This window comes from Malaclemys terrapin, chromosome 8, assembly GCF_027887155.1.
Source record: "Malaclemys terrapin pileata isolate rMalTer1 chromosome 8, rMalTer1.hap1, whole genome shotgun sequence".
In the NCBI taxonomy this organism is placed as follows: Eukaryota; Metazoa; Chordata; order Testudines; family Emydidae; genus Malaclemys; species Malaclemys terrapin.
In genome coordinates this window covers 8,304,121-8,331,174 of record NC_071512.1, presented here as the reverse complement: position 1 = coordinate 8,331,174, position 27,054 = coordinate 8,304,121, and the positions used below count along the sequence as shown (strand labels likewise).

Here is a 27,054-nt window from a genome sequence, read left to right as displayed (position 1 = left end):
GATAAGCACTTTAGAAAAGCTCATAGATTCCAAGACCAGAAGAGACCATTGTGATGATCTAGTCTGGCCTGTATAACATGGGCCATAGAATGTCCCTCACATAATTCCTGGAGCTTCTCTTTAAGATCAAGATTGGATGTTTTTCTAACATTGTCAGCAACGGAGAATCCACCATGACCCATGGTAAATTGTTCCAATGATTAATTACCTTCACTGTCAAAAACATATGCCAGTATTTCCAGTCTGAATTTGTGTAGCTTCAACTTTGAGCCATTGGATCATTTGAGCCAGTGCCAAATAGAGGTAAAAATAACCTCTTTACTCCTACTTTACTTATCAGAGGACACTGAGCTGGACCGTATTTTTGTACAAGTTAATTACTGCAAATAGTTACACAGCTAAAGTAAGCGTATGTACATCCAAGGAAATAATTCAACTTGGACTGAAGCCTCTATTGTGCTAAGTATTGTACATACATACAGTAAGAGTCTGCAGTCTAACTAGGCAAGACACACAAAGGGTAAAATAGGCATAATTTTTCCTAACAAGGCACTGAAGCAGAGAGAGATTAGGTGACTTGTCCCATGCCACACAAAGCCTGGAGTGTAGTTTAACCTAGATTTTGAAATCCTGTCCATGGTCTTAAGCACAAGACTATTCTCTAAAAATGAAGCCTTGGACAACACTTTATTCATTTTTCATTCTTGCAAAAAAAGTAGTGATTGTTTTAATATTCTGATTGTTCAAAGATTGCAGATAAAATTTTCTTAAAGCTGGAAAAGCAGATATTGTACTGAAGAGTAGTTACTGTATATTCATTTGTTTCTTTCATCACCAGTTTGGAAGGGGAAAGAATCAGGTAAAAAGACTTCACACACACACAAGAAGAGTTTACATTCTCTATTTTCTTTAATTGCATAGGAATTTGATTGTACAATCTTTTAACAGAAGCACTGTAACCCACTTGAAAATATCCAGTTCCCTTATTTTGTTGCACAGTACATTCCATGCATATGAAGGTGGAACTGCACATGAATCAAACCGTTGATCTGATTTAGGTAAACTTTTAGTTAAATAAATCTGAAGGAGTCTTTGGGAATTTTCAGCCACAGAAGAGGGGTGGGGAAAAAGATGATTAACAAAAATATTAGGTGCAGTGGAAAGCATCCAGAAAAGCTAGGAGAAAAAAGGGTGAGGAAGGGAAACCCTCAAAGGCCACAGATTTCCAGTTCAAAGATAAAAATTTTAAAAAGTGACTCTGTACACAAATAAATGTTACATGCTCAGAATTTATATTCTGGGCATTACCAATGCTACAGATAAGCAACATACTAAAAACAAATAATTTAAAAAGCTATACAATTGTACTTATAAATACTTTGTCTTTAAAACTAGTTAAGTAGTGTTGGCCAAAAACGTTCACAGTTACTCTGACCAGAGCTGTATATATTATATATATTGCACAGTAGTAAAAAAAGTTCATTCATTATACCTGTGTAAACAATGATTTCTCTTCTTTGGCAATTTTTAGGATTTAGCGGAACAACATTTGCCATAAGCAAAAGCACTTGGGTACAAGGCACATCAAAAGCTTTTAAAACAAGTTAAAAACGGTCCCCAAAACTTTCCAGTTAATGGTATCATTCCACTTAACGTCATGTAACCATCAATTAAAAACAGGAGTAAAACTTAGAACTTTGGTGGGGGGAAAAATACATATATCACATTGTGGGTTGTTTATTCCACAGTCACAGATTTGGCCAGATTTCTTGGAAAGTCCACCTGGAATGAACAGATTTTCAGAATATGGTAGTTAAAGCAATCTTCTACATTTGTTGAATTCAATTCAATTTGCGTGCACACATGCATGTATCAATGAATTCTGCTGCCCATCTGTCCCAACACCAGTGAATGCCCAAGAATATGGATTCAAAAAAGTTTGAGATTTTAAATCCACAAAGAAGTCAAAAGCTGCCTTACAATCCATCCCTCCTTGAATATATACATTACTATGATAAAACACCCTATCATATGATAAAATTTAAGACAGGCATTGGAACAGACTCTCCAAGAATGGCACCATTCCAAGGTCAATGTTCTTAGTAATTTTTATGAAAAAGGTATAGCACATGCTCCTTGAATAAATTTCACTTACCCTGGAAATATTTCCTGAAAATAGACAGAGAAGTCTGCACTCTAATGACTGATCATTTGCTCAATTTCACTCTTGAAAATGGAATTTTTATACTCCAGTTAAGCTGCTTTTAAGTTAGGGGATTTGTACTGAAATTCTATCTTGACTAACTAGAGCACAGCTATTCCCTTGTTAACATACATTAACTATTCCCCTCTCTTTAGGCTGGTAGGAGGAAGTTCACAAGCATGTTTCTCTAACTGCAGTACCAAAATACGGAAGACACTTACATCATATCCTCTAAGAACAGCCAGGTGGAATGAAAGCAGCTGTAGGGGAATAACACTCAAGACGCCTTGGAGACAGTCAACTGTGTGTGGCAGCTCAATAGTTTTGTATGCAAATTTTGAACTTTCAGTATCTTCTCTAGAAGACAGAATAATTGGGCGACCCTATAAATAAAAATGTAATAATGAAGAGTGGTGACATACAACTTTTTGGGGGGTGTATGTTGCTGGTTTCTGAAATACCTATAGTATATTTTGAAAGCATTACTCAAACATATAGAAAGAAAAATGTCAATGCAGGTTTATTTTATAGGAAACTAGGTGCTTGTTTACATGATGGTATTTGTAATTTAAATCGAGATTTTGACTTTAGCACCATATACAGCTTTATTATTATTCCAACTACATTTTTACAAGTCACTCTTCACCACTGGTGTCAACTTTTAATGTTATATTATAATCAGATGGCAAATGCATCTGATTTGATGATTAGACAAAATCACCATCACATTCTGTTTCTGAAGTGTGATCAGTAGTGTCATATTTCAACATGCAGAACATCTCTCCATATGATACAGTGCTCACTAGACGGCTTACCTGTCGAGCAATGACCTGTTGCAGTGCATTCTGGCACTTGGTGAAGCAGGGATCCTTCATAATTACCATGATAACAGGCATATGTTTATCTACAAGGGCCAGTGGTCCATGCTTTAATTCACCAGCCAGGATACCTTCGGAGTGCATGTACGTGATCTCCTTGATTTTCTAGAAAGCAAATGCCAGAGCATTAAGGGCAAAACAGGTAAGAACCTCAGAGGGCAAAAACAGATACAAACCTGAATGTCAGCTGTTTAAACATGGAAATAAGGTAACAGGTTAATTTTAATGTGCTCTTTTCAGAAATTGATTTATTTCCTCTTAAGACAAACCAATTCCCAAACTTATTTTTGGCAAAGTTACCTTAATTTCCACTTCTATAAAAGTGGTGTAGTCGTTTCATGAGTTATGTCTGACAGAAGTCAATGGGAATCTTTGACTGGGGCAAAAAAAAAATAGCCAGATGGGGTAGGAGTGACTAGGGTTAGTCAAAGAAATTTGCAACACAGATTAAGATGTGTTAAAAGTGGCCAGAGTCAGAGACAGTTCTCAGGTTTATATTTTAGAATCAAATCTTTGGCGAATGGTGATAGTTTCTGACCAGACATACTGCATCATCTGATAGTCCTAGTGCGAGAGGTTTACTGCAAAGATGGTGCAGCATAAAAGGTTCACACATTTTTTCCTTAGTCATCTACATGTTTTGGGAGTTTAAATAGCTATAAATGATGTTTGCCTGTATACAGTTACATTTGCAGATGGAACAAAAAGCAATGGGAAGGGGAGTGAAAGAATTAAAAGTTGATAGAATTAACTGCACCAGTTATTTTGTCTAATTCAAAAATGTAATTACAGGAAAAAGAAGCAAGCTGCTTTTTTTTTTTTTTTAAATATAAGTCACCAAAACAGGTAAATAGGAATCCTTAAGTTTTCAAAAGCATACCCACCAATGCTCCTTCCAGGCAAGTGGCATAGTTATAGCCACGCCCCATAACCAAGAGCGACCTCTGTTTGTACAGTTCAAGGGCCAAGTCATGTATCTTCTCATCCAAGGACAAGACTTCTTTAATCATCTCTATCAGATCATATAATAAAAAAGAATGTAGCATAAATGCCATTATTCCATGTTTACTAGCTTGACAGTATTTCAATCTGTTTCAATGAAGCAGTAACAGATGGACTCAATTGTATGAATTTAAACTTATTTACAAAACTGCGAAGTTATGAAGGCTAGACAGACGACTGGATTCTAAAATGTCTTATTTGATCTAGTTTCCACAGGATCCATTTAGTATTTTTAAATATACTTTTATAATTCTTTCTGGAACCTGTTTTGTATAGGCTTGATTTAAACAAAATAGTAAATACTCTAAAAGTTACTTTAAAAGGAACCTGTATCCGAAAAAAGTTATTCACTACAATTTAATTTTAGAGTAAGACATTTCTTGGTTTTCCAATTTCTTTACTTGGGGTCCATTTATATGGCAGCTCTGAGTATACGTCAACTTCACAACCATCAGTTTTCTTTATTATCCATACCTTTCGTGAAGCCATAGGAAAAGAGAAACTAAGTTGGAATGGGATTTTAAAGGTCAGGTAGCAGGAGAAAGGATTATACAGAGACAGATGTACTACTTGAAATCAAGTTAATATCATCACTTTACTTCGAAGGATTATATTCCAGAATGAGGGAAAAATCTCAGTGCACTAATGAGCTCTAATGCACCAATACGTGGAATAGTAAAAAAGTATGAACTTCAAATATACCAGGTAACGTTTGCAGCCCACTGATGATCTCCTGTCTCCTAGTCTGCAAAGAAATTCTGTCTTCAGACATCATGAGGCCAAACATTACAAGAGAGATGAACTGGCTGGTGTAAGCCTGCCGACAAAAACAGAACGTTAACTCTTACGGACTTGACTGCTTAATGCAACCTAAATCTTAACTACCAATATATTAACATTTTGATTGGCTTTCACAGAGGAAAGGTATAAAAAGCCACAGTGAACAGAGTTACCTTTGTGCTTGCCACTCCTATTTCAGGGCCTGCATTGATATGCACACCACAGTCAGTCTCCCTGGATATTGAGCTTCCCACGGTGTTTGTAATGCCAACCGTCAGAGCCCCACGATCCTTACAATACCGCAAGGCCATAAGCGTATCTGCAGTTTCTCCTACAGAACAAGCAGTTTGACATTTAAATTTAAACACAGAACAGCAAGAGCACTGGGAAACTTTAAATCTGTCATATTCAAGCTTACTTCAGGCTCTAACCAATTGAATCCAGTTATGCACAACAACAACAAAAGTTTGTAATCATGAGTGAAAACATTTACACTGAAGCCTCATTTAAGCATTATTCACAAGCTGTTTCTACTTTTGATTCATGCCACTGATTTGAAAAGCAAGATTTGCATCCAATATAGAGCGCTGGTACTTTTAATCATTATCCTCCCTTGTTTTACTTCAAATTAAGACATTCAGACAGAAATAAGTTTTATTTATTGGATTAAAAAAAAAAAAAAAAAAAACCACTTTGCTACATGCCTCTATTCAGACAGGGATGAGCAGTCAAGGCAACTCACCTGACTGACTTATAAAAAAGCACACATCATCCCTGAATACAGGAGTGTTTCTATCCAGAAAGTCACTAGCAAGTTCCACCATCACAGGCAACTCTGTCAACTCTTCCAACATCTGTCGGGTCTATATTCAATAAGCACAAGACACTTGTTAATACTGCCATCCATATCAATACTTTATAGTTTTGTGTTTTGGGGGGGTGGGGCAGGAGAGAGAGAAAAAACAAGGATGAGTATATTTACAAAACTTAGTAAGAAAGATTTTATTTATTCCTGTTATAGAAGATTGGGCAACTGTAATTACTGATCAGTTTTAGTAAGTAACATCAAGGAGCAGAAGTTTAATTTCTGGCATGGTAGATCATAGTAAATCTGCATTAAAACAAAAAAAGTGTTTAACACTATGTGTCAGATGCAGAGGAAAGGGGAAAGAAAGATACATCTACTTTCAGACTCCTACCAAGGGCTTAAGAAAGCTGTTCTCTAAATCACAAAGCTAAGTAATCCATATATTTTAGTGCAGGTTGAACGTACAGCTATTGCAGCATGATAGCTGGTCCCACAGCCAATAATGATCAGTCGTCGGCATCTTCTGATTTCTTTCAAGTGGTCCTTCAGACCACCCAACAGAACTGTAGTAAAAAAAAAAGTATACTTCAGCCAGGGATTTTATTATTAAGCCAATGTGTAAAATGTTTGTTATAAACCAACAAAACTTCAATAATTAAATATTCCAAGCTACCTGTTTTGGTCTCAAAATTCATCCTGCCTCTCATGGTATTGACAACAGATTCTGGTTGTTCAAAGATTTCCTTCTGCATGAATGCACTGAAGTTACCTGTTTAGACAAACACGAAGGTTTCAGTTGTTTTTGTTATTTCAATTACAGAGTCAACTTTCAGAATGACCTGTAGAAGCATGCTGGTTTAGACAAAGCGTTAATGTAACATCTCATCTCAGTTGTGCCTGGATGGATGTTTAGGGATAGGGGAAGGAAGAAGAGTAGGCCATTTGCTCCACTTAACAGGATTAGTTTTCACTAAAAAGGACAATCTAATAAATGTGTTTTGGAGGAAGTTGAACAGAAATAAGTAGTTTCTTTGTAATCAAAGTTCTGAGGTGTTGTGTTATAGCTTTGTCAGATCAGTCCAGGCTTACGAGTACTGAACACATTAAAAACTAAAAACTACCTAGGGCACAAATCTGATGTTGTCATCTACAGGGGCAGGTAGTACAATGCACTCCCTATCCTCCCTTTGGTCAGATGTCCTGGGATTGCCAGCTTCCAGGAAGGACTTTCAAGTGCTAGAAACAGGTGCAAATCATGACATGATCAGATGGTAGTTTTCTTGGGGTATAAATCCCCCACACTCCAATATCAGGAAGATTGTCCACCTTTGAATAGACTATATTTGTAGATGTTCCAACTTACCTTTCATGATTTGCTGCAATTCCATCTGCAAGGTCTGGATGGCTCGAGAGGGGTCATCACTAGCTGAACGTTTTAGCCGATGGATAGAAAGTTTCCCATCAGCCACTGCTGCAATGTCATCATCTTCTAGGAAAATTACTCTGTTGGTGTGTTCAATGATAGCACTACAGAAAGACAGAAATAGAGGAGGAGACATTTATATTTGGAACAATGTTTCAGTGGGAAGCAGAAGTAGAATTAAAAAAAACAAAGCTACCCTCCATTCCAGCAACACATACTTTGCTGGTAGTTGCTACTTTAACTTGCTTTGACTACTTGCATTAGATATATTTTACATCAGAGGCAGAAAGGCTAGAGATTGGCAAGTATCACTAGAATACAGCTCAAAAACTGGTGGTGTTCTATTAAAAGCTCTTTCCCACCTCTGGTATAAGTTTTCCCATCCTTATCAAATAAGTAGACTAATTACCAGTTGGGCTTCCTAAATCTCCATGATAAAACAGCCTACCTCCAATTCACAAAAGAACAGAAGAGAACCAACAGATAAGGTGTCAAAAACTGACTTTATCACTGCTACAGGGCAAACCAAAAAATACAAGTGCTTGTTACCTTGCATCAGAAGCAAAGAAAAATTCTACTGCTTTATCTCCAATAGCATGAAGGCAGGTAGAACTATCCAGTCTTTTCATTCGGGTCTTGCATATGTTCTTCACATTCTCAATGTTGCCTAGTGATTAAATAAAATGAGACAAGTCCAATATATAGACCAATCTGAAATGCAGAACCCAAGTGGTTTGAAATAGGTTGTGAACTACACAGCTCAAGATATCACAAAAAAAGTGATGATCACCATTTCTAAGAGGAAACCTGCATTTCTTAGAATTTTGAGTTGAATACTCTGTGTAATGTAGGACCGTGTATTTTGTCCAGTCTATCTGGTAGCAAGGAGAGACACTGCATTTAAGTAACCCCTCTCAAATGGGCATTAAATAACAAATACAAAATTGGATATTTTCAGATAATAACTCACTTTGAGCATCTGTTGATGGTTTTAAGGTACAGAAGTTAACCTCTTCTCTTCTAAAGGACTTAATGTGACTTGAAATTAATTGATGTTTAAAAGAAAATCCTGCTCTGTATTTGTTATGTATCTTGAAAAACCAACAGATAAGCTAGTTATAACTTACATGTCCTATACAAGATAGGAATCTGTTCAGTGGAAAGCTTGTATTTGCTGCGAACTCCAATCAGTAGAGGACTCCCTCGTCTGTGAATGCAATGATGAGCAAGTTAGCTAGAAAGTCCTTTATACAGGGTAGGTTCTCTGATTAACTAGACATCTGCAGAGTTGAAAGGCCACACCCCTTCCTATTCCATAGGGAGGCAGATGCTCCAACCACACCCTTGTGGCATGATATATTGGGAATGATGCAACTGTAACTCAGTTTCCCCACCTACAACCACCCCTCTTATGGGAAGGCATGCCATGATCTTAGATGGTTACATCCCCAGGCTGCCAGTGCAGCAGCTATGGCTGCTGCTGGTTCAGTATCTGGTGCCTAGGGCTTCTCCTGCCCTAGAGGTCCCATCCCCGCCTCCTTCCTGCAGCTGCTGAGGTCCAAGTGCCGCAGGGAGATCGCCCTCACTGTATCATCTAGGCTGCTCTCCTCCATAGCACATATGGAAATATATATGAGCAAATCTGTAAAGCAGTAGTTGGATCCCTTTATACTGCATACTCAAGAAGCTGCTCTTTTCTACAGATACATATTTTTCTCTGCCTCTGAAATGAGACAGCAGTAAGCCCAATAATCATTGTATAATTAGGGATTTGTTTTGCCTTTCTTCCTCTCAAACTCAGGACCCTAATTACTGTGCCTATGGACTTGTGTGAGATTAGGAGGCAAGGCAGAATTCTATCACTTTTCTGACCCAGATGGATCATACCCCACATTAAGTCACTAGATTACACTTTAAACCAGTCCATTTTTTGTAACCTCAATTAAAAAGAGTCAACATACATGTTCTACAGCATATCTAGGAAATTCCACACCTATAGCCCGTCCTATGTGGTGTGTCTGACTCTTGATACAATATATAGCAATTCCTTCTAAAATAACTGAGTTACATGCATCAAGAATAAGTCTTGTTTGTCAAGTTCTGACGGCTTTTCAGTTGTGTTTATAAAATGCTAATTCATGTTTTACAAAATTATTACCTCAACAACCGAGGCTGCATTTATAACAGACTTTCAAAACGAAACTCGTGAAACAATTTAATCCTTTAGAATTCTGTAGTTTTAGAAAGTAAGATTAGTTAATGATCTCAATTAAAGAAGGTTTCAGAGTAGCAGCCGTGTTAGTCTGTATCCGCAAAAAGAAGAACAGGAGTACTTGTGGCACCTTAGAGACTAACAAATTTATTAGAGCATAAGCTTTCGTGGACTACAGCCCACTTCTTCGGATGCATAACATATGTGCATCCGAAGAAGTGGGCTGGAGTCCACGAAAGCTTATGCTCTAATAAATTTGTTAGTCTCTAAGGTGCCACAAGTACTCCTGTTCTTCAATTAAAGAAGCGTTCAGAGGGAATGGAGTTGCAGTTTGCAACCATTATCTACCTCAGCTCAAGAACCATACAGGATGTTATGCACAGGTGCAGTATTTTCATCATCATATTAGTCAAATCTCCTTATATTTCATTTTTTTCTAACAGTTTTCAAATTGTATTTGATTGAATCTTGATAGTTACTTAGAAAATAAAATGGTCAAATACTGAAGTGATTTTTCCCATATTTTACTGATCAGAGACTTTATATTATAGACCACCACGAATGAAGAAAATGTGTTTTTTTTAAATGGATTTTCACTAACCTGGTGGCAACAGCTTCACCTGGGTAATGGATGCTCTTGAAAACCAATGCGAAAGCACCTTCCTGGAAACCATACAAATGATTAAGAAGGGAAAATCCCAAATAAGTTACATGAATGAGTCACATCCTGCATTAATCTGGGCCCTCCTCTTCCTGAGGAGCCTCTTGGGTCTAGCTCTTAAGGTTATCTGGAGTCTTTTCCTGAAGTCAAATTGCCCACTTTAAGGGGTCAGCCAGGAAGTAGTGGAATAAATGCAAGGCAGACAAACATGCACTCTACAAACAGCCAGAAAGATTAGAGGACGAGAACTCCCCCTCTCCCTCCGCCCCATACACACAAAAGGCTGTCAATTCTCATCATGAACAACTTTAAGAGTCAATAAAAACTGACAGCTACAGATTTTCAGTAACATTTAGAAATGTAATACAAATTTGTTATGCATTACAGGATATACATGGAATGACTTCCAGATTTGTAGGCCAAAGTTCTGGTCCTACTACTTCTTAGTTTGCTTACTATCAAGTGCAAGTATGGGGCTCCATTTTTTTATTTTTGTTTTTTAAGACACCACACTCAGAAGCAGCCTTGTATAAAAATATTTGTTAGCTTTGAAGTTGAAAAGTACCATACTGTGCAAGAGCAAACTCCTGCCCCATGATACCAAGATTAAGACCATCTCCTGACTCTCACATTCAGGAACAATATGAAATAGGCAGGGTGTGGAACTGCTCAAAAGCAAAATCCACAGAGCTACAGAAGGGGGTAGGCAGTCTATGCAGATGGATTCACCAGTCCCCTAACTAGCTCTCTGTGGATCCTATCCTTCTCTCCTGTTTATTGCTGCCCTAGTGTTGCAGAAAATCTTAGGGAGTTGCTGCAAGGAGGAGAAAGGGGGACTCAATGGTGAGGGGGGTGGGGCACAGTCAATTTCAGTATTTATGGTGCAAGTTCGCAATTCCTAGGTCTATAGTAGAATATTTAGCTCACCAAAACACAGTAATAGGCTCCCATTTCTAAACCAACAGTTAAAGCATACATACATACATACATACATAAGACTGAACTCCAAATAAGGAACCAAGGTTTTTTACTAGACTAAGTTACTCAGCATTGCTGTGATTCAAGTCTACCTGTATTTAAATTAATCACAGTAGCACTTGAGATCACTGCTCTCTGCAAAAGAGGCCCGTTAAAAAGGATGGTTACTATCTGACACCTGCAGAATGTTACATTAAGCAAAAGCGTTTTAAAAATAAAGCAGTCTAGCAAAAAGCAGCAACATCCCCCTTGCTGCTTTAAAATACTAACGAAGTTTGAGATTTACCGAGTTTTTCAAGCTTCCAATGTTTTAATCCAATTTCTTGCTCTATAAAAACCCACTAAAACAAGTTATTTGCAGCATCTTTTAGTTAATTCTGTGGTGGATTCAATAAATTCATGAAGATATTCGAATAGCACCATGAACAGTCCCCCTTCGCACAGAAAGATGGAATTCCCACACTTACCAGTTGTTGAATAACTCTCTCTACCAAGGCTGAAAAGCTGATATCTTCAGTCTCTCTGTTATCATACATGTATTTGACCAGCTTTGGGATGGTTTCAGTGTCAGTTTCAGATTCAAATTCATAGCCTTTGGTTTCCTGCAATGTTATAGATTGAAGGCAAGATAAGTGTTTTCTTCCTCAGGCAGGAACTCAACAAGTGCCTTTAACTGGTGTCTCATCAGAAAGATACATATCTCAAACAGAGGATCATATTTGGCTGGTATATATTTTTTAATCACTGAACAAAGTGTAAAGATGTAACAAAACATAATAGCATTATTTTCAAAGGAATATTTAGATAAGAGACTTTAACTATAACAAAGCAAGATAGAACATGAGCAACAATGTGCAAAGAGGTTTGCAGAGAACACCAGTCATCCCATGTAAAGGGCTAGAAATGCAGTGCGTTGTATCAGTTCCTGGGTATTATCCTTATTAGGCAGCTTCCATTACAATACAGTTTTTAAATGAAATGCTGCACATTTTAATTCACACTATGCAAATGCCAAGAGAAATCTGTACATGTTTGCTTGTATTTCCTAGTTTTGGAATTATTCAAGCTGCCATAAACTTACCAGAAATTTCCTCAGGTCCTTATAGTTTGTGATGATTCCATTATGGATAACTACAAACTCTAAAGGGAAGATTAAAATAATTAAAAACCCACACACACAAAATTAAAAAGTGAGAAGCTTAAAGCCACAAAATACATTAGTTACTTCCAGAGCTTTAAGATCAAGATTTATCACGGCACCCCCAGAGTGAACTACAAAATCCTAGGAGTTTTGTTTTTTAAAATACAACCTTATAGGACTTAAAGTATTGAGATAGTTATACAGCCGTCACCAGAGTAGTATTGGAGCACTTCCCAAAATAGAAACTGTAAATTGGGGAGGAGGGATAGGTCAGTGGTTTGAGCATTAGCCTGCTAAACCCAGGGTTGTAAGTTCAATCCTTGAGGGGGCCACTTAGGGATCTGGGGCAAAATCAGTACTTGGGCCTGCTAGTGAAGGCAGGGGGCTACACTCAATGACCTTTCAGCTCTATGAGAGAGGTATATCACCATATATTATTAAATCTCTTTTCTCCTCTTTCCAGCCAGCCAGTGGGAGAAATACCTTGATTGGCTTATGGGGGGTGGGAGAGAAGAGAGTGGTCTCTTTCCAAAAAAAAAAAAAAAAAGTCTGTTGCCCTTTCTAAAGAGTTCACACTTAAATATTGCAACTAGATATTAATATTAACAGTAATCTTTATTAACTAGTTCATTAAGGACAGTGTTTTGTTAGATATTTGTTAATTATATTAAATAGAATATATGCAATTTAGCCAGACTGAGCAATGATTAAACCCCTTGGACACCAATTAAAAATTCACCATCCAAAAATCATTACATTTGTAAGAGACAATAGGCCATTCGTATACTGTAGTCTCAACCAAAGAATGTGTTAATGCAGCTGGGCACTTGAAACTTGGGTGTTTTATTGTTTGGACAGAAGCTTTCAAATAGGATAACTCCATTTACAGTAAGGGAAGATTTAAAAATAAAGTAACTTCTTTAAAAATAAAAACCGTTACGCACCAGATTTTCAAAAGAATTCAGTTCCCATTTAGGCACCATAATAAGTAGCAAGATTTTTAAACAGAGGTTAGTATGCTGGGGGCTGTGTACTTTTGATTATTTGGTCCTTATTTGTTTAGAATTGTTAGGATGTCAGGCCACACCATGTAGGTGCTCCTGGTATAATTTAAATTGCTACACCTATGAGGTGTACTTAAGATGTCTACCGCACCCACTTCAAACAATTCTCCTCCCATTTTTAGGTGCCTAAATGGGTGCTGAGCTCTTTTGAAAATCTGACCCCAAGTCCAGAAAAATCCAGTAGGCTATTTTTAAATCCAGTAGGCCAAGACAGGGACAATTTCCACCTCTCTCTCTGCAGACTCATGTACAACAATAGTCAGGAGAATATTCAGTTTGAGCTGATCAAAATTTTTGGCACCACACAAGAATCTGTTTAGTAGCAGCTAAACTATTCTAGTATTCTCATATCAGCAAAGAGATGATTTTTTTCCTGGAGTACTAGCTGCTTCTAATGTAAGTTACTTAGGCCGGGTCTACACTATAAACTTAGTGACAGGTTTCAGAGTAGCAGCCGTGTTAGTCTGTATCTGTAAAAAGAACAGGAGTACTTGTGGCACCTTAGAGACTAACACATTTATTTTTACTACAAACTTAGATTGGCATCACTGCATTGCTCAGGGGTGTGGATTTTTCACTGAACGACAGTTATACTGATGGTGTAGACAGCACTATGTGGATGGGAGGACTTCTCCCATCAACACAGCTACCACCTTGCAAAGGTGGACTAACTATGCGAAGGGAAGATGCTCTCCTGCTGGTGTAGTAGCATCTCCACTGAAGTGCAGCTGTGCTGGTGGAGTGTTTTAAGTGTAGATCTGCCCTTAGAATTTTTCTAGCCAATCAGAATTCAGACAAACTAATAGATTGCTCAAACTTCTTTACGAAAGTTTAAGCATTTTACAGTCCCCAACAGGCTAAATTCATCCTCAATCTAATCCCTTTGAAATGTAGTTACACCGAGGATGACTGACCCAATAAGATGTATTTCTATATTATTAGGTCTGAGTAGATGCCTAGTAGTATTGAAATTTTGATACACGCAAATATTTATCATTAGTGATTCTATTGCACTTGTGTTTAAGTGAAATTTGTGTCATGACTGAGACTCTTAGATGCAGGGATGTTTTATTTAAGCAATTACTGCTTTGCCAAGTTCAGAAAAATCCACAAAATTGTTGGTTGAAATTTCTGTTTGAGAAGGTAATGGAGTTCAGACTATTTGAAATTTACACACAAGTCAGTTTTATAGTAATCCACTGTACAGTAACTCCTCACTTAACATTGTAGTTATGTTCCTGAAAAATGCGACTTTATGCGAAACGATGTTAAGTGAATCCAATTTCCCCATAAGAATTAATGGAAATGGGGGGGGAGGGGGGTTAGGTTCCAGGGAAAATTTTTTGCCAGACAAAAAGAATTGTATACATATACAGTATAAATTGTAAACAAACAGTTTAATACTGTACACAGCAATGAATGACTGTGAAGCTTGGTTGAGGTGGTGGAGTAAGAGGTGGATATTTCCCAGGGAATGCCTTGCTGCTAAATGGTGAACTAGCACTCAGCTGAGCCCTCAAGGGTTAATATAGCCTCACACTCTACAGACAGCATGGACGGAGGCAGGAGGGAGGAAACAATAGATGCAGGGCAGTAGCTGCAAACACTTCCCTGCAAAAACTGAACATGATGATGAGCCCACACTATCCAGCTGGAGTGCACCACTCCCTCCTCCTGACAGGACACGTACAGCTGCTGACTTTCCAAAGTGCTGCGGGGTGCGTGGATGAGTGAGAGACATGCATTGCCCCTTTAAGTACGCTGATCCCACTTCAAGTACATTGCCCTTTTAAGCAGATCAGCCAGTTCTGACAGGAAGCAACTGTTTCCTGCAAGCTCCCTCCTTTCTGTCCCTGAGCCCAGGGCCAGCCTTATCCATTTGGGGCACCAAATTCCCTGGTGTCCTGTGCAGCTGCGTGCTGCTCCAGCCCTTGCATGCTGCTCCAGACCCTGCTACGGCTCTTCCCCACCCCCCAAGCCAGCCTTCTCCCCCCTCCCACCGAGGCCTGGGGCCCCACACACATCCCCCATGGGCAGGGGCTGCGTAGGGCCCCAGAATAGCTAGGGACAGCCCTGCCTCAGCCCTGCCTCAGCCCTGTCCCCTCCTCCGCTTTGTGGAGCGGAGGTGCGGGGGGAAAAGGGGGGGCCATGCAGGAGCAGGGAGACATCCTGATATCTGCACCCTCCCTCCCCCAGAAAGCACCGGGGAGCAGCTCCAAGGCAGAGGGCAGGTCAGGAACAGCACAGCAGTGGGGGGAGGGACACCTGAACTGCTGCTGGGCAGCTGCTGAGTCACATCCCTAAATTCCCTGTAAGGTGAGCTGATGGGGGGAGGGGGGGCGGGAGGGCTGCTGGCCCCCACGGTTCTAATCCCCACAAGGAGGGGCTGCTCTTCCAGAGAATCCTGCAAACAGTGGACAAAGCAGGCAGCTGCCAAATGACGTTATAAGGGAGCAGTGCGCAACTTTAAAGGAGCTTGTTCCCTAATAGGTCTGCAAGGTAACAACGAAACAACCTTAACCAGGACAACGTGAAGTGAGGAGTTACTGTATTCTGAAGCCTTTGGTGACATTTCAAATTCAAATAGGATTCCACACTGGTACAGAGAATACCTACCATTCCTTTTATCCGACCTCTGAGGGTGACTATTCACTGCATTGGGCACGCCATGGGTTGCCCAGCGAGTGTGAGCAATTCCAAAATGTGTTTCAAAATCTGCCTTTAAGTCCATACCATCTTGTTCTATAGAGAGGGAAATCAGTTTAAATTAAATTAATCAAATTAAAGTGATCAGCTTTAAATTGAATCTTAATCACACAAATGCAAGATTAAAAATGTTGAGGGACCAAATTCTATTAGATTTCAGTAGATTAAAAAGCAGTTGGAAGATGGCAAAAAAAAAAAAAACATAAATATTTACTTTCATGACACTCAACTTTGGATGGTTCAAGTTATTGTGATTAAAACCTTCATTTGCTAATGTTGAACCATTTTCAACTAATCCTACCAGTTATGAACTAAGCCAAAAAGTTCACATTACTAGAAGATACAATTCAGACATATTGAAATGCAACTTCTGCTTTTCATAGATGGAAGTGGAACACTGACAGAACCTGGTCGTCACCGGGCAGGATTGAGTCGGGACCCCTGGAGCTTAGTGCATGACCCTCTACCACAGGAGCTAAAAGCCAGGCAGACTCATTTGATCTCTTCTCTCTAAGTGGTCTCAATGCCTCTGGATGGGACAGAACACCACACCCAGGAGGCGTGTGGGTTACAGAAGTGTTATATAAACTGATGCTGTGAAGACAACCAGTTGCTTTAGTGCTAATAAGAGCTTCCATTGTACAACAATAAGAGCTCTGCCATGCCTGCTGCAGAATGTACATTAAGTGTATGACTGCTTGCAAGAGGAAGCTCATATTTCAAGAAGCATGTTAGCCACCCGAAAATGGAGAGTGGATTGAGGTCTCCAGCAGCTTTACTTTAACAAGAAGACTGCGGCTTTACCCTTGGAGCATGAAGATTGATTTACTTTGTGACAGCAAGTGTCGTTGCTCACAGACCACTCACTCCAATCTAATGCCTGTTATACAACGCAGCAATCAGCAATAGTGTTCTGTGATGTCTAAGGTGATATCATACCAGCAATACATACAAAGCCAACATAAGGATTCTTAAACTTACTGTGTAACTCCTCATCTAGTGCCTTCACTTTTCCTCTTTTCTTGATTAGTCTGATGTACCTTTCTTTATCTTCATTATTATTTCCATCAATGGCAACACCTAGAATTCAGAAGACATACGTGTCAGCTACTTAAGAATGCATTTAACTAGATGATCATGATGTTCCCTTCTAGCCTTAAAGTCTAAGAGTCTAGAAGAAATGTCCAACCTGAGATGAGACTGACAAGCACATGCAAAGGCATGGCTCTACTTCAAAATTAGCCTCCGAAGAGAAACTCATGAAGTCTAGTACTGGACTCCTGTAGATTAGGGCAAATCCTGTATCCCCAATTCAGACAAAATTCCCACTGACGTCAACAGGAGTTTTGCCTAAGTAAGGACCCGCAGCTAGATTTTGCCTAGTGACATTAACAAGTTAAAATTAAAATGACATAAATAAGCCTCCTTGATTTCCCCCCTCTGCCACTTCAACAAGATACATACCATCCCCACCCAAAAAACTCCAAAACCCAACCCTATATATAGTGTGTAGACAATGCTCCCTTATCCTGTTTGCTTTGATTACATGATCTACACCTCAATTATAGATGAACACCTGATTAAATCAAGTTTTCAGCCCTTGAAGGAAAGTCGAAGATCAGATTAATAGTCAAGATAAATTTTGATCCTCTCCTGGCAATGGTATAAAACCAGGTTGAGAGAATACTGTGCAAATCAAGATGCTAAATTTTGATTAGAAGCATTAGCCATATTATCTTAAATTTAAAGATAAGCAGTTAGCATAATCCTGTTTACAACTGCTCATTTGTACAAGCAGCAAGTTTAGATACCTGCAGAGTCATAGCCTCTGTATTCTAATCTCTGTAGCCCTTTTATCAGAGTCTCAAATATCTCCTTCCGGGTCCGAGGTACTCTGTAGTTCAGATAAGCAAAGATTCCTGTAAAGCAAGGAGAGAGGAAGGGAGACAGAACAGAAAGATCAAATATTTAGTTTGGATCCCTTCACAAACTGATTTAAAATCCTTTATGGAATTCAAAAATATTAATATTACCAAAAAAAACCCCACATTTCCCAATAAAGTCTCCTATATTTGGTACAGTCATTCCCAATGGGCTTTAAAATGGGAAGAGAAATTTATCCAACCATTTTAAATGCTGCAAACCAAATACAGTGTTCACATTCATTAAGCAAGTGCACCAGTTCTAAGCAATGTTTAGCCTTTCATTCTCCTCACAGGCATATCCAATTAGGAGCAGCAGTGAACATCGAGCTGAAAAGAGTGTCTTCCCAACACTTTTTGATGATTACAGCTGAAAATGAGAGTATTGTGATCAACTTCATATCTAAAACTAAGACATCTGAATACTAGGGTACAACGAAAGGTGACATTGATAATCAAAGTCAGGGCCCAAAATGCTTATTAAATAGGATAGGTATTTTGAGCAGTCATCTATTTTGGAAAAGTTCCTACTTTATATGGTATGCAACAGTCATTTTAGCAGGGAGAGAGAAAACTAGGGAAGCAAATACAAAAGGAAAGAAAAGACATTAAAAAGGAAGGACAAAAAAAGTGAGGGGACAAAGGAGACACCCCCGAAGTTCTCCTTCTGTGCTACCTCAACATAACCTGCTTGCCAACCCCGACTCTACAAAGAGTCAATAGACCCATTTGTCATCCCACATGCTTCAGGGTGTTGAGTTACTACAGTGAATTCTTTCCTAGGTGTCTGGCTGGTAGGTCTTGAGGATATGCTCAGGGTCTAACTGATCACCATATTTGGTGTCAGGAAGAAATTTCCCCCCAGGTCAGATTGGCAGAGACCCTGGGGAATTTTCACCTTCCTCTACAGCATGGGTCACTTGCTGCTTTAAACTAGAGTCAATGGTGGATTTTCTGTAACTTGAAGTCTTTAAATCACGATTGGAGGACATCAGTAACTCAGCCAGAGGTTAGGGGTCTATTACAGGAGTGGATGGGTGAGGTGCTGTGGCCTGCGATGTGCAGGAAGTCAGACTAGATGATCATGATGGTCCTTTCTGACCTTAAAGTCTATGAGGTCATCTTGTGCAGAGAGCAATCTGCTGTAGAAAAGAACTGAACTCTCTGCTCCATAAACAGAAAGACCGAATGAGAAGAGAGTGCACAAGCGGGAATCTCTTTTCTTGAATGGAAGGGAAAGAAGATCAGGGGAATGGGACACCACTAAGACAGTAAGGAATTCTTGATGCGTCGGGTCATTTTCTGAAGGCTGGGGTGTAGAAGAGTAAGTGCAGCAGAGCAATAGCATAATGTTCCTAATGAGACTGAAAGGTAACTGCTGATCACTTTAGGGGATGCAACTATATTCAGGTTTTGGTGTGTGGTGGTTTTGGGGTTGGTTTTTTTTTGGTTTTGTTATTTTTAAGGTGACCTGCAAGACACAAGTATTCTCGTGACTATTTTTGTTATAATGGTAGCCTGGAAGGTTTTGATGTTAAAAAAATGCCTTAACTAACATCATAAATTAGCTCCGGACTACTCCAGAAAACCATATCCAGGCTACAGAACTAGTGAAACTGACACCACAGAGCTAAAGGAGTGAAAGTTGAGCTATTAAGAGACCGTTAAACTTGAAAGTATTGTTTTTTATTAACAAATACAGAGCTGCAATGATTAATTAACATTTTGAATACAAGAAGCATTTGTTAAAGATTCAATACCTTCACTCCATCAATTAAAGGTATTAAGAACTCAACAACATAATTTACATATCCCAGTGGTCCTCCAAAAGCAAGGAAGTTGTAGTGAAGATATTATAGTTGAACGTCTAGGGACAAATTCATTGTTAGTGTAAATCCAGTAACTTCAAAGAGTTTCTACCACAGATATTATAATTAGCCTGATAGCTTTTTAGTCTCATATAAACTATTGCGCTCATTAGACTGATCCAGAATAGCATATCCTCAGAAGAACAGTTCTGTGCTACAGAAGAGAAATCCCTATTTAGTCTCTCTCACCAACATAAGTTGGTCCAATAAAAGATATTACCTCACCCATCTTCTCTCTAATATCCTGGGACCAACACAGCAACAACAGCACTGCATACATCTATTTAGCCTGGGCATTTCCAATATGCCCATCCTATTAATATCCAGGTGGCAGTATGTGCAGAGAACATTGACACAGTTAAAAAATTTTAAAAAGGCATCTAAACACATCGCAAGTGTTATTCTTAAATGGATTTCTTGGAAGTAATGTCTACAGTTTATTACATACAAAGCCTCCTTAAACGGAGGATTTTTGGACAGCTTTTTCAGACACCCATTTCCAGTTGTTTGGTGCATGCCATCAGCCTCAAGAGCAGAATTCTTAAATACAAATTTCTTAATATCATTCCAAAACATTGCTACATGCTTCCCTTTTCAGATCCAACCCTGCTTTCTATGCCAGATTTCGCAACGTATTTAAAGACACCTCAGGCTTGTATGTTCAGTGTGGCGTCTTTGTGACTATGCAGAGCTCCAGGAAAAGCTTCCTTTGGGACTGCCTTTACAATGCTACCAGTGTGCTGTAATTGTTAAAGGCTCCTTGTTTCTAGGGAACTCATAGCTATATTTCTACATATGTCAACTAAGAGGTTCAGAAGCCACTAGAGGCCATTACACTGAAAGGGATAGCTGCACCTGGATTGCCAAGGAATATATTACAAATTCTTTGGGTACAGGGAAATAATTCATTCTCAAAACCAAACCTCTACAGTATTTCCTTGTGTTTCACAATTTATTCAATCCTTGTGTACTTTCTTCCCTGAACAGATCATCCTTTTGGCTGGATTTAAAGAGGAATTGAGCAACATGCAATTAGAAATAACCAGCATTTTAGTATAGTGTTTTCTGAATAGCTAGCAGCCACTGGAAGCTGAACCAAATTACAGGTTTGACAAATATTTTTACTCGATATGAAGGAGACCTGTGAAACGGATAGCTCTGAATACCATTAAAAAGTGTTAGATAGATGCAGTTTCCAACAGAACTTGTAATGAAAAAGCTAAAACATTTTAGTTTAAGTATTATACCCAAAAAAAAAAAAAAAAAAAAAAAAATCAAGTAAAGCCATTGAAAGTGATGGTCTCACCTCACTAGCACAACTTAAAAAATGAAATGTTGTCCTTGAATATAAATATGAGGTACAAGATAGAGTCGGATATATTATAGCCAACTGTTAATGTTCAAAGTCATTCTTTTGTCTTTTGCTAGAGTATTGTTCCTTTAACCTCAATACCATGTTGTAACTGCATCACAAAGAAGATGAAGCCAGTTATAAACTGTAGTAATGACTGTAATTATCTGATTTGATCAAGTTACTTGTAGCTGATTGTAAAGAAGCCATTTTGCACTGGAATAGACAAACAAAACACCAAAATACCACTCAGAAGTTTAAGTAAGAGCAGAGTTAATCTTGCTCTCCTTAAACCACCATCAAGAGTCTGCAATTCTGACTTTCCCTGACAGACTGCATGTCATGTGTTAGAAAAAGGATTCTGAGGGTTTTCTATGTAATTGCAAGACTTCACCAAGATGGGGGCAGCCTATGCTTTGAATTTGACCAAAAGTAAAGGCACTTCTCCCCTTCCCGCGACTAAAGTCTATTCAATAGTTGGAGCGAGTGTGTTGTTGGTGCCAAAATCTTAGCTCTGAGAAAAGAAAGTGAAGTTCACTTTTAAATAGACGAGAGCTTATTATTTTACATTTAAATAGCCAAATCATCTGCTTAAAATAGAGTCAACACTTTTTACACTGCATCCTCATAGGGTCGAAACATCACTTTTAAATGTGACCGATGTGGCAGAGATTCTCTCTCTCAAGTGGGTCTCTTCAGCCACGTTCGCAGCTGCCATAAAAACCAACTGAGTAAGTTCTTTACCTCTCAGGGGCACCTACCCATGGTCTCTTGAGACTGACAGATGCCTACTACTACTATTACTACACTATTTTCATGCAACAACATTTCCATTTACACAAACACCAACGCTGGCCAAAATTTTCCAAATTAGTCACCTGAAAAGGGTGCTTAGGTTTCTATGTAGATCAATTTAGGTACTTAAATTTTAGGAACCCCCATTGCAAACCTTTGGCCTGTATGTGTCTGACACCCACCCACCCCAGAGATTAGACAAGAAGGTACCACAGTGAACATTTCCAGATTTAAATCACTGGAGGAGAGAATAAACCTTAAAAAGGGACTATTCATACTTTTAAGATATCTGCTGACTGTAGAGAGAATGTTGAAAGTGTCCAGGTTTCACAGAATAGCTTCAACATGCCATGTGTGTGTTAAGGGACACGTGATAGTTAATGGGGTCATACATGTTATCCTGGGCATTTTACAGATGTCTCACATCCAGAACAAGGATTCCCGGTCCTTTCCCCACCCCCAATGGCATTTTGGGACTGAAGTTCCATTATAACATTTTTTAATTTTTACGTCACTGAAGACATCTGGTCCCCAAATGCTGGTGATAGCAGAAGGCTCAGTGCAATTAAAATCACATCACTCTCACTATACATGACTGGTTACTCCCCTTGCCATTTCATACGGAGTCAGTTACCCCACCCCTAAATTAGAAGTTTTACTAAACTGCTTTACCAGGATTAACTCCCTTATTTCCTCAGTCAATAAAGCCTGCATACCTTGGGATTAAGTCATTTCCAGTCTCTCAGCTGAATGTTTCTAACTGACATGTTTGTTTACCTAGGGTTGTCTCTCACCTAGGTTGCTTAATTTTTTTGTTTTTGTTAAGGTAGCTTTTAAGTTTGTTTTGATGAAAGCAACTTAAAAAAGTAAATTAGATGCTTGAACATCTCTTTGGACATTTCAAAAATACAAAGCACTGATTTCTGATTCATAGCATAAAAGTAAGGGACACTCAGTAAAATTCAACTTCAGCCCAAATCTCACACCAAGAACCTTTTTAAAGTTTCAAACAAGTACAGGTAAGTAGCGCACACTTCCTTGTCCCCCAAAGGGGCTCCTTACCTTTACCAAATTCCTCTCAAGTTTTGAGGGGCCTCACTAATCTAAATAAAAAAAGTTAAAACAAAATTCCCTCTGTTGCTAAACTGCACTGCATTAGCAGCATTAAGAGCCCTAGTGTAGACAGGCTGCTGTCACTGTTTGAAGCATCATAGAATCTAGTCACATTCAAAGCCGGTCTAATCAATGGTCTCTAAGATGATAGCCAACCCAACAAAGGCCTTGCCTTCAGTAGGAAAGCAAAGGTGTGTTAACTTGTAATGTAGACATAGCCGTGGCTAATTCAATGGCTACAACAGCCCAGTAGCTCTGTGGAGTTGACACTTCTTACATTGATGGAAGAGGTTTTTCTGTTGATGTAGTTATCCACCTTTCTGAGAAGTGGCACCTAGGCTGATGGAAGAACTCTACTGAGTCGTGAAAACTACTACAAACTGCCTTATCACTAGAATTTTAACTAGGGCTGTCGATTAATCACAGTTAATTCACGTGATTAACTAAAAAAATTAATTGCGATTAATCACACTGTATATAAAATACCAATTTAAATTTATTAAATATTTTTGGATTTTTTTCTACATTGTCAAATATATTGATTTCTATTACAACACAGAATACAAAGTTTACACTGCTCACTTTATATTGTTTTTTATTACAAATATTTGCACTGCAAAAATGATAAATAGTATTTTTAATTCATCTCTTACACGTACTGTAGTGAAATCTCTTTATTGTGAAAGTGTAACCTTAAAAAAAAAACCCTCCCTTTGTGTTACATAACTGCACTCAAAAAGAAAACAATGTAATACTGCCGAGCCTACAAGTCCACTCAGTCCTACTTCTTGTTCAATCACTAAGACAAACAATTTGTTTACATTTATGGGAGATACTGCTGCCTGCTTCTTATTTACAATGTCACCTGAAAATGAGAACAGGCGTTCACATGGCACTTTTGTAGGCAGCATTGCAAGGTATTTACTTGCCAGATATGCTAAACATTCATATGCCCCTTCATGCTTTGGCCGCCATTTCAGAGGCCATGCTTCCATGCTGATGATGCCAGTTAAAAAAAAAAGTGTTAATTAAATTTGTGACTGAACTCCTTGTGGGAGAATTGTATGTCTCATGTTCTGTTTTACCTGCATTTCACGTTATAGCAGTCTTGGATGATGACCCAGCACATGTTCGTTTTAAGAACACTTTCATATAGATTTGACAAAACGCAAAGAAGGTACCAATGTGAGATTTTTAATAATAGCTACAGCACTCGACCCAAGGTTTAAGAATCTGAAGTGCCATCCAAATCCAAGAGGGACAAGGTGTGGAACATGCTTTCAGAAGTCTTAAAAGCGCAACACCACAATGTGCAAATTATAGAACCCAAGCCACCAAAAAAGAAAAACAAGCTTCTGCTGGTGGCATCCAACTCCGATAACGAAAATCAACATGCGTTGGTCCACATTGCTTTGGGATGTTATCGAGCAGAAGTCATCAGTATGGACACATGTCCTCTGGAATGATGGTTGAAGCATGAAGGGACACGTGGATCTTTACCACATCTGGCACATAAATATCTTGCGACGCCTGCTACAACAGTGCCACGTGAATGCTTGTTCTCACTTTCAGGCGATATTGTAAACAAGAAGTGGGCAGCATTATCTCCTGCAAATTGTAACCAAACTTGTTTGTCTGAGCGATTGGCTTAAGTAGAACTGAGTGGTCTTGTAAGCTCTAAAGTTTTACATTGTTTTATTTTTGAATGCAGAGTTTTTTTTGTTTGTTTTTTTACATAATTCTACATTTCTAAATTCAACTTTCATGATAAAGAGATTGCAGTACTTGTATTAGGTGAATTGAAAAATTTTATTTCTTTCGTTTTTTTACAGTGCAAATATTTGTAATCAAAAATAAAGTGAGCACTGTACACTTAGTAGTCTGTGTTGTAATTGAAATCAATATATTTGAAAATGTGGACATTTGGCCCTAGAGCAGTGGTTTTCAAATGTTCATTTGTGGACCCCTAAAAAATTTCAAATGGAGGTTAAGACCCCTTTAGAAATCTTAGACATAGCCTGCAGACCCCCAGAGTTTGCGGGCCAAAGGCTGAAAACCACTGATCTAGAGCAAAGATTAATAGTGGAGCCACCCAGTAACCCAAAAACAGAACCACGGAAGTGTACCACCTGAAGCCTGTTGTGATGAAAGATGTTTGGAGGCAAGCCAACAAGATGGAATCTGGGGGAGGACAAACAAACAGAAAGATCTGATTGGGTCAGAAAAGGAGTTAAGGATGGGAAGCTGGTGAGGGAGGCATTACCTATGACAAGCACAAATGGTTTAAAGCAGGGGTGGGCAAATTACAGCCCGTGAGCCACATCCGGCCCGCGGGACCGTTCTGCCTGGCCCCTAAGCTCCTGGCCCGGGGGGCGCACCCCTGGCCCCTCCCCCGCTGTCCCCCCCTCCTCCACAGCCTCAGCTCGCTCCGCCACCAGCACAATGCTCTGGGCCGCAGGGCTGTGAACTCCTGGGGCGGCGCAGCTGCAGAGCCCGGCCTGACCCGGTCTCTGTGCTGCGTGGTGGCGGCATGGCCCAGCTCCAGCCGAGCAGCGCAGCTTTAGCACTGCCAGCCACCAGTGCTCCAGGCAGCACCGTAAGGGGGCACGGAGCGGGGGGGGGGGGTTGGATAGAGGGCAGGAGAGTTCGGGGTGATGAGCAGGGGATGGGGTGTGGATAGGGGTTGGGGCAGAATAGGGGGTTGAATGGGGGCAGGAGTCCCGGAGGGGCAGTCAGGAAGAAGGGGGGGGGTTGGATGGGGTGGCGGGGAGGCAGTCAGGGGACAAGGAGAAGGGGTGGTTGGATGGGGCAGGGGTGCTGGGGGGGCAGTCAGGAATGAGAGGAGGGGTTGGATGGGATGGCGGGGGTCCAGGGACAGGGAGGGGGGGTGTGTGGATGGGGTAGGGGTCCACAGCCCCCCCCCCCCCATCAGGGAATAGGGGGGTTGGATGGGGCAGGAGTCTGGGCTCCCCCAACCCGCCCGCCATACAATTTCCAAAACCCGATGTGGCCCTCAGGCCAAAAAGTTTGCCTGCCCCTGGTTTAAAACCCTCCCAGATCTATGGTTTACCATCCCCACAAAACAGATGCATCAAGACCAGAATTCTGCAAAATAAAGAAGCCCAGAAAGAACAGTTGTGGATCAAGCCTGGATTTTCTGTATTTTTAAATAGCTAGAATTCCTGTTCACACTGCAGCAGGGGTTCTAGCTAATTTTAATGCTATTAAAAATAAGAGAGACCAGGTGGGTGAGGAAATATCTGTTATCGGACCAGCTTCTGTTGGTGAAAGAGACAAGCAGTTGAGCTCCACAGGGCTCTTCTTCGGGTCTGCGGAGCTCCAAAGCTGGTCTCTTCCACCACCAGGAGCTGGTCCAATAACAGATATTCCCTCACCCACCTGGTCTCTGGGGCCAACACGACAACCCTGCACATTAACAACAGAGTCACTCCTGTCCCAGCAGTTGCTCCCCGGCTGTCTCCCAGGCGGAGAAGATGTAATTACCCCCCCCCCCCCCAATACACACACACAGAGAGTTTGTAACAGGATTACAGATAAACTTTGTCCTCACTCCCATTCGCGGTGACCACCAAGGACCTTGTAGCCCCCCCGGCCTCTCCCCCCGGCAGGGGGGCAAGAACAGCCACCTAGCCTCCCTCCCCCCGCATCCTCCAGGAGAGCGGCAAGCTCTGGGGGTCGTGGGGCGAACCCCTGGGAGTGGTGCCACCTCTGGCCCCAGCTCAGCTGGGGGGCGAAGGGGCGGGTGCCAGGGGCAGAGAAAAGCATCCGCTCGTCTCCTTGCTGGGGTGCGGGCTGGAACGGAGCCGCCCCCTCCCCCGTTTCAAGGGCTTCCACCTTCTGGGGGGCCGTGAGGCCAGGAGAGGGGGCGCCTGCAAACGCCAGGACCCCGGGCAGGATGGAAGGAGACGCCCCCCCCCCCCTGTTTTCCGGCTTCTGAAGAAAGGCGGGGGGGCTCCCTCGGGGCTCGGCCCCCCTAGACTCCGCTTCGGGGGGTCCCCACGCCAGGCCAGGGGCGGGATGGGCGCAGGCGAGCCCGTCACTCACCGCACATGGTCGCAGCGCAGCGTAACCCTGATCCCGGGGAGGCGAGTCCGGCTGGAGCCGCGGCCCCGGCTCTTATAGCGCCGC

General features: G+C 40.4%; 1 protein-coding gene across 1 annotated transcript; it reads right to left on the bottom strand.

The window, feature by feature from the left end:
- Positions 1 to 896: 896 nt before the first annotated feature.
- GFPT2 (glutamine-fructose-6-phosphate transaminase 2) lies at positions 897 to 27,051 on the bottom strand. The gene is made up of 19 exons (XM_054038543.1): positions 26,971 to 27,051; positions 17,668 to 17,775; positions 16,838 to 16,936; positions 15,767 to 15,892; positions 12,027 to 12,085; positions 11,413 to 11,547; positions 9,908 to 9,969; positions 8,222 to 8,301; positions 7,644 to 7,761; positions 7,035 to 7,198; positions 6,345 to 6,440; positions 6,137 to 6,234; positions 5,606 to 5,726; positions 5,037 to 5,194; positions 4,786 to 4,900; positions 3,966 to 4,093; positions 3,019 to 3,186; positions 2,425 to 2,586; positions 897 to 1,782 (listed from the first exon to the last, which is right to left on the bottom strand). Exons 1-19 carry the CDS (start codon positions 26,975 to 26,977, stop codon positions 1,738 to 1,740), a joined length of 2,049 nt encoding a protein of 682 aa, XP_053894518.1. The 5' UTR covers positions 26,978 to 27,051; the 3' UTR covers positions 897 to 1,737.
- Between the last annotated feature and the right edge of the window lie 3 nt (positions 27,052 to 27,054).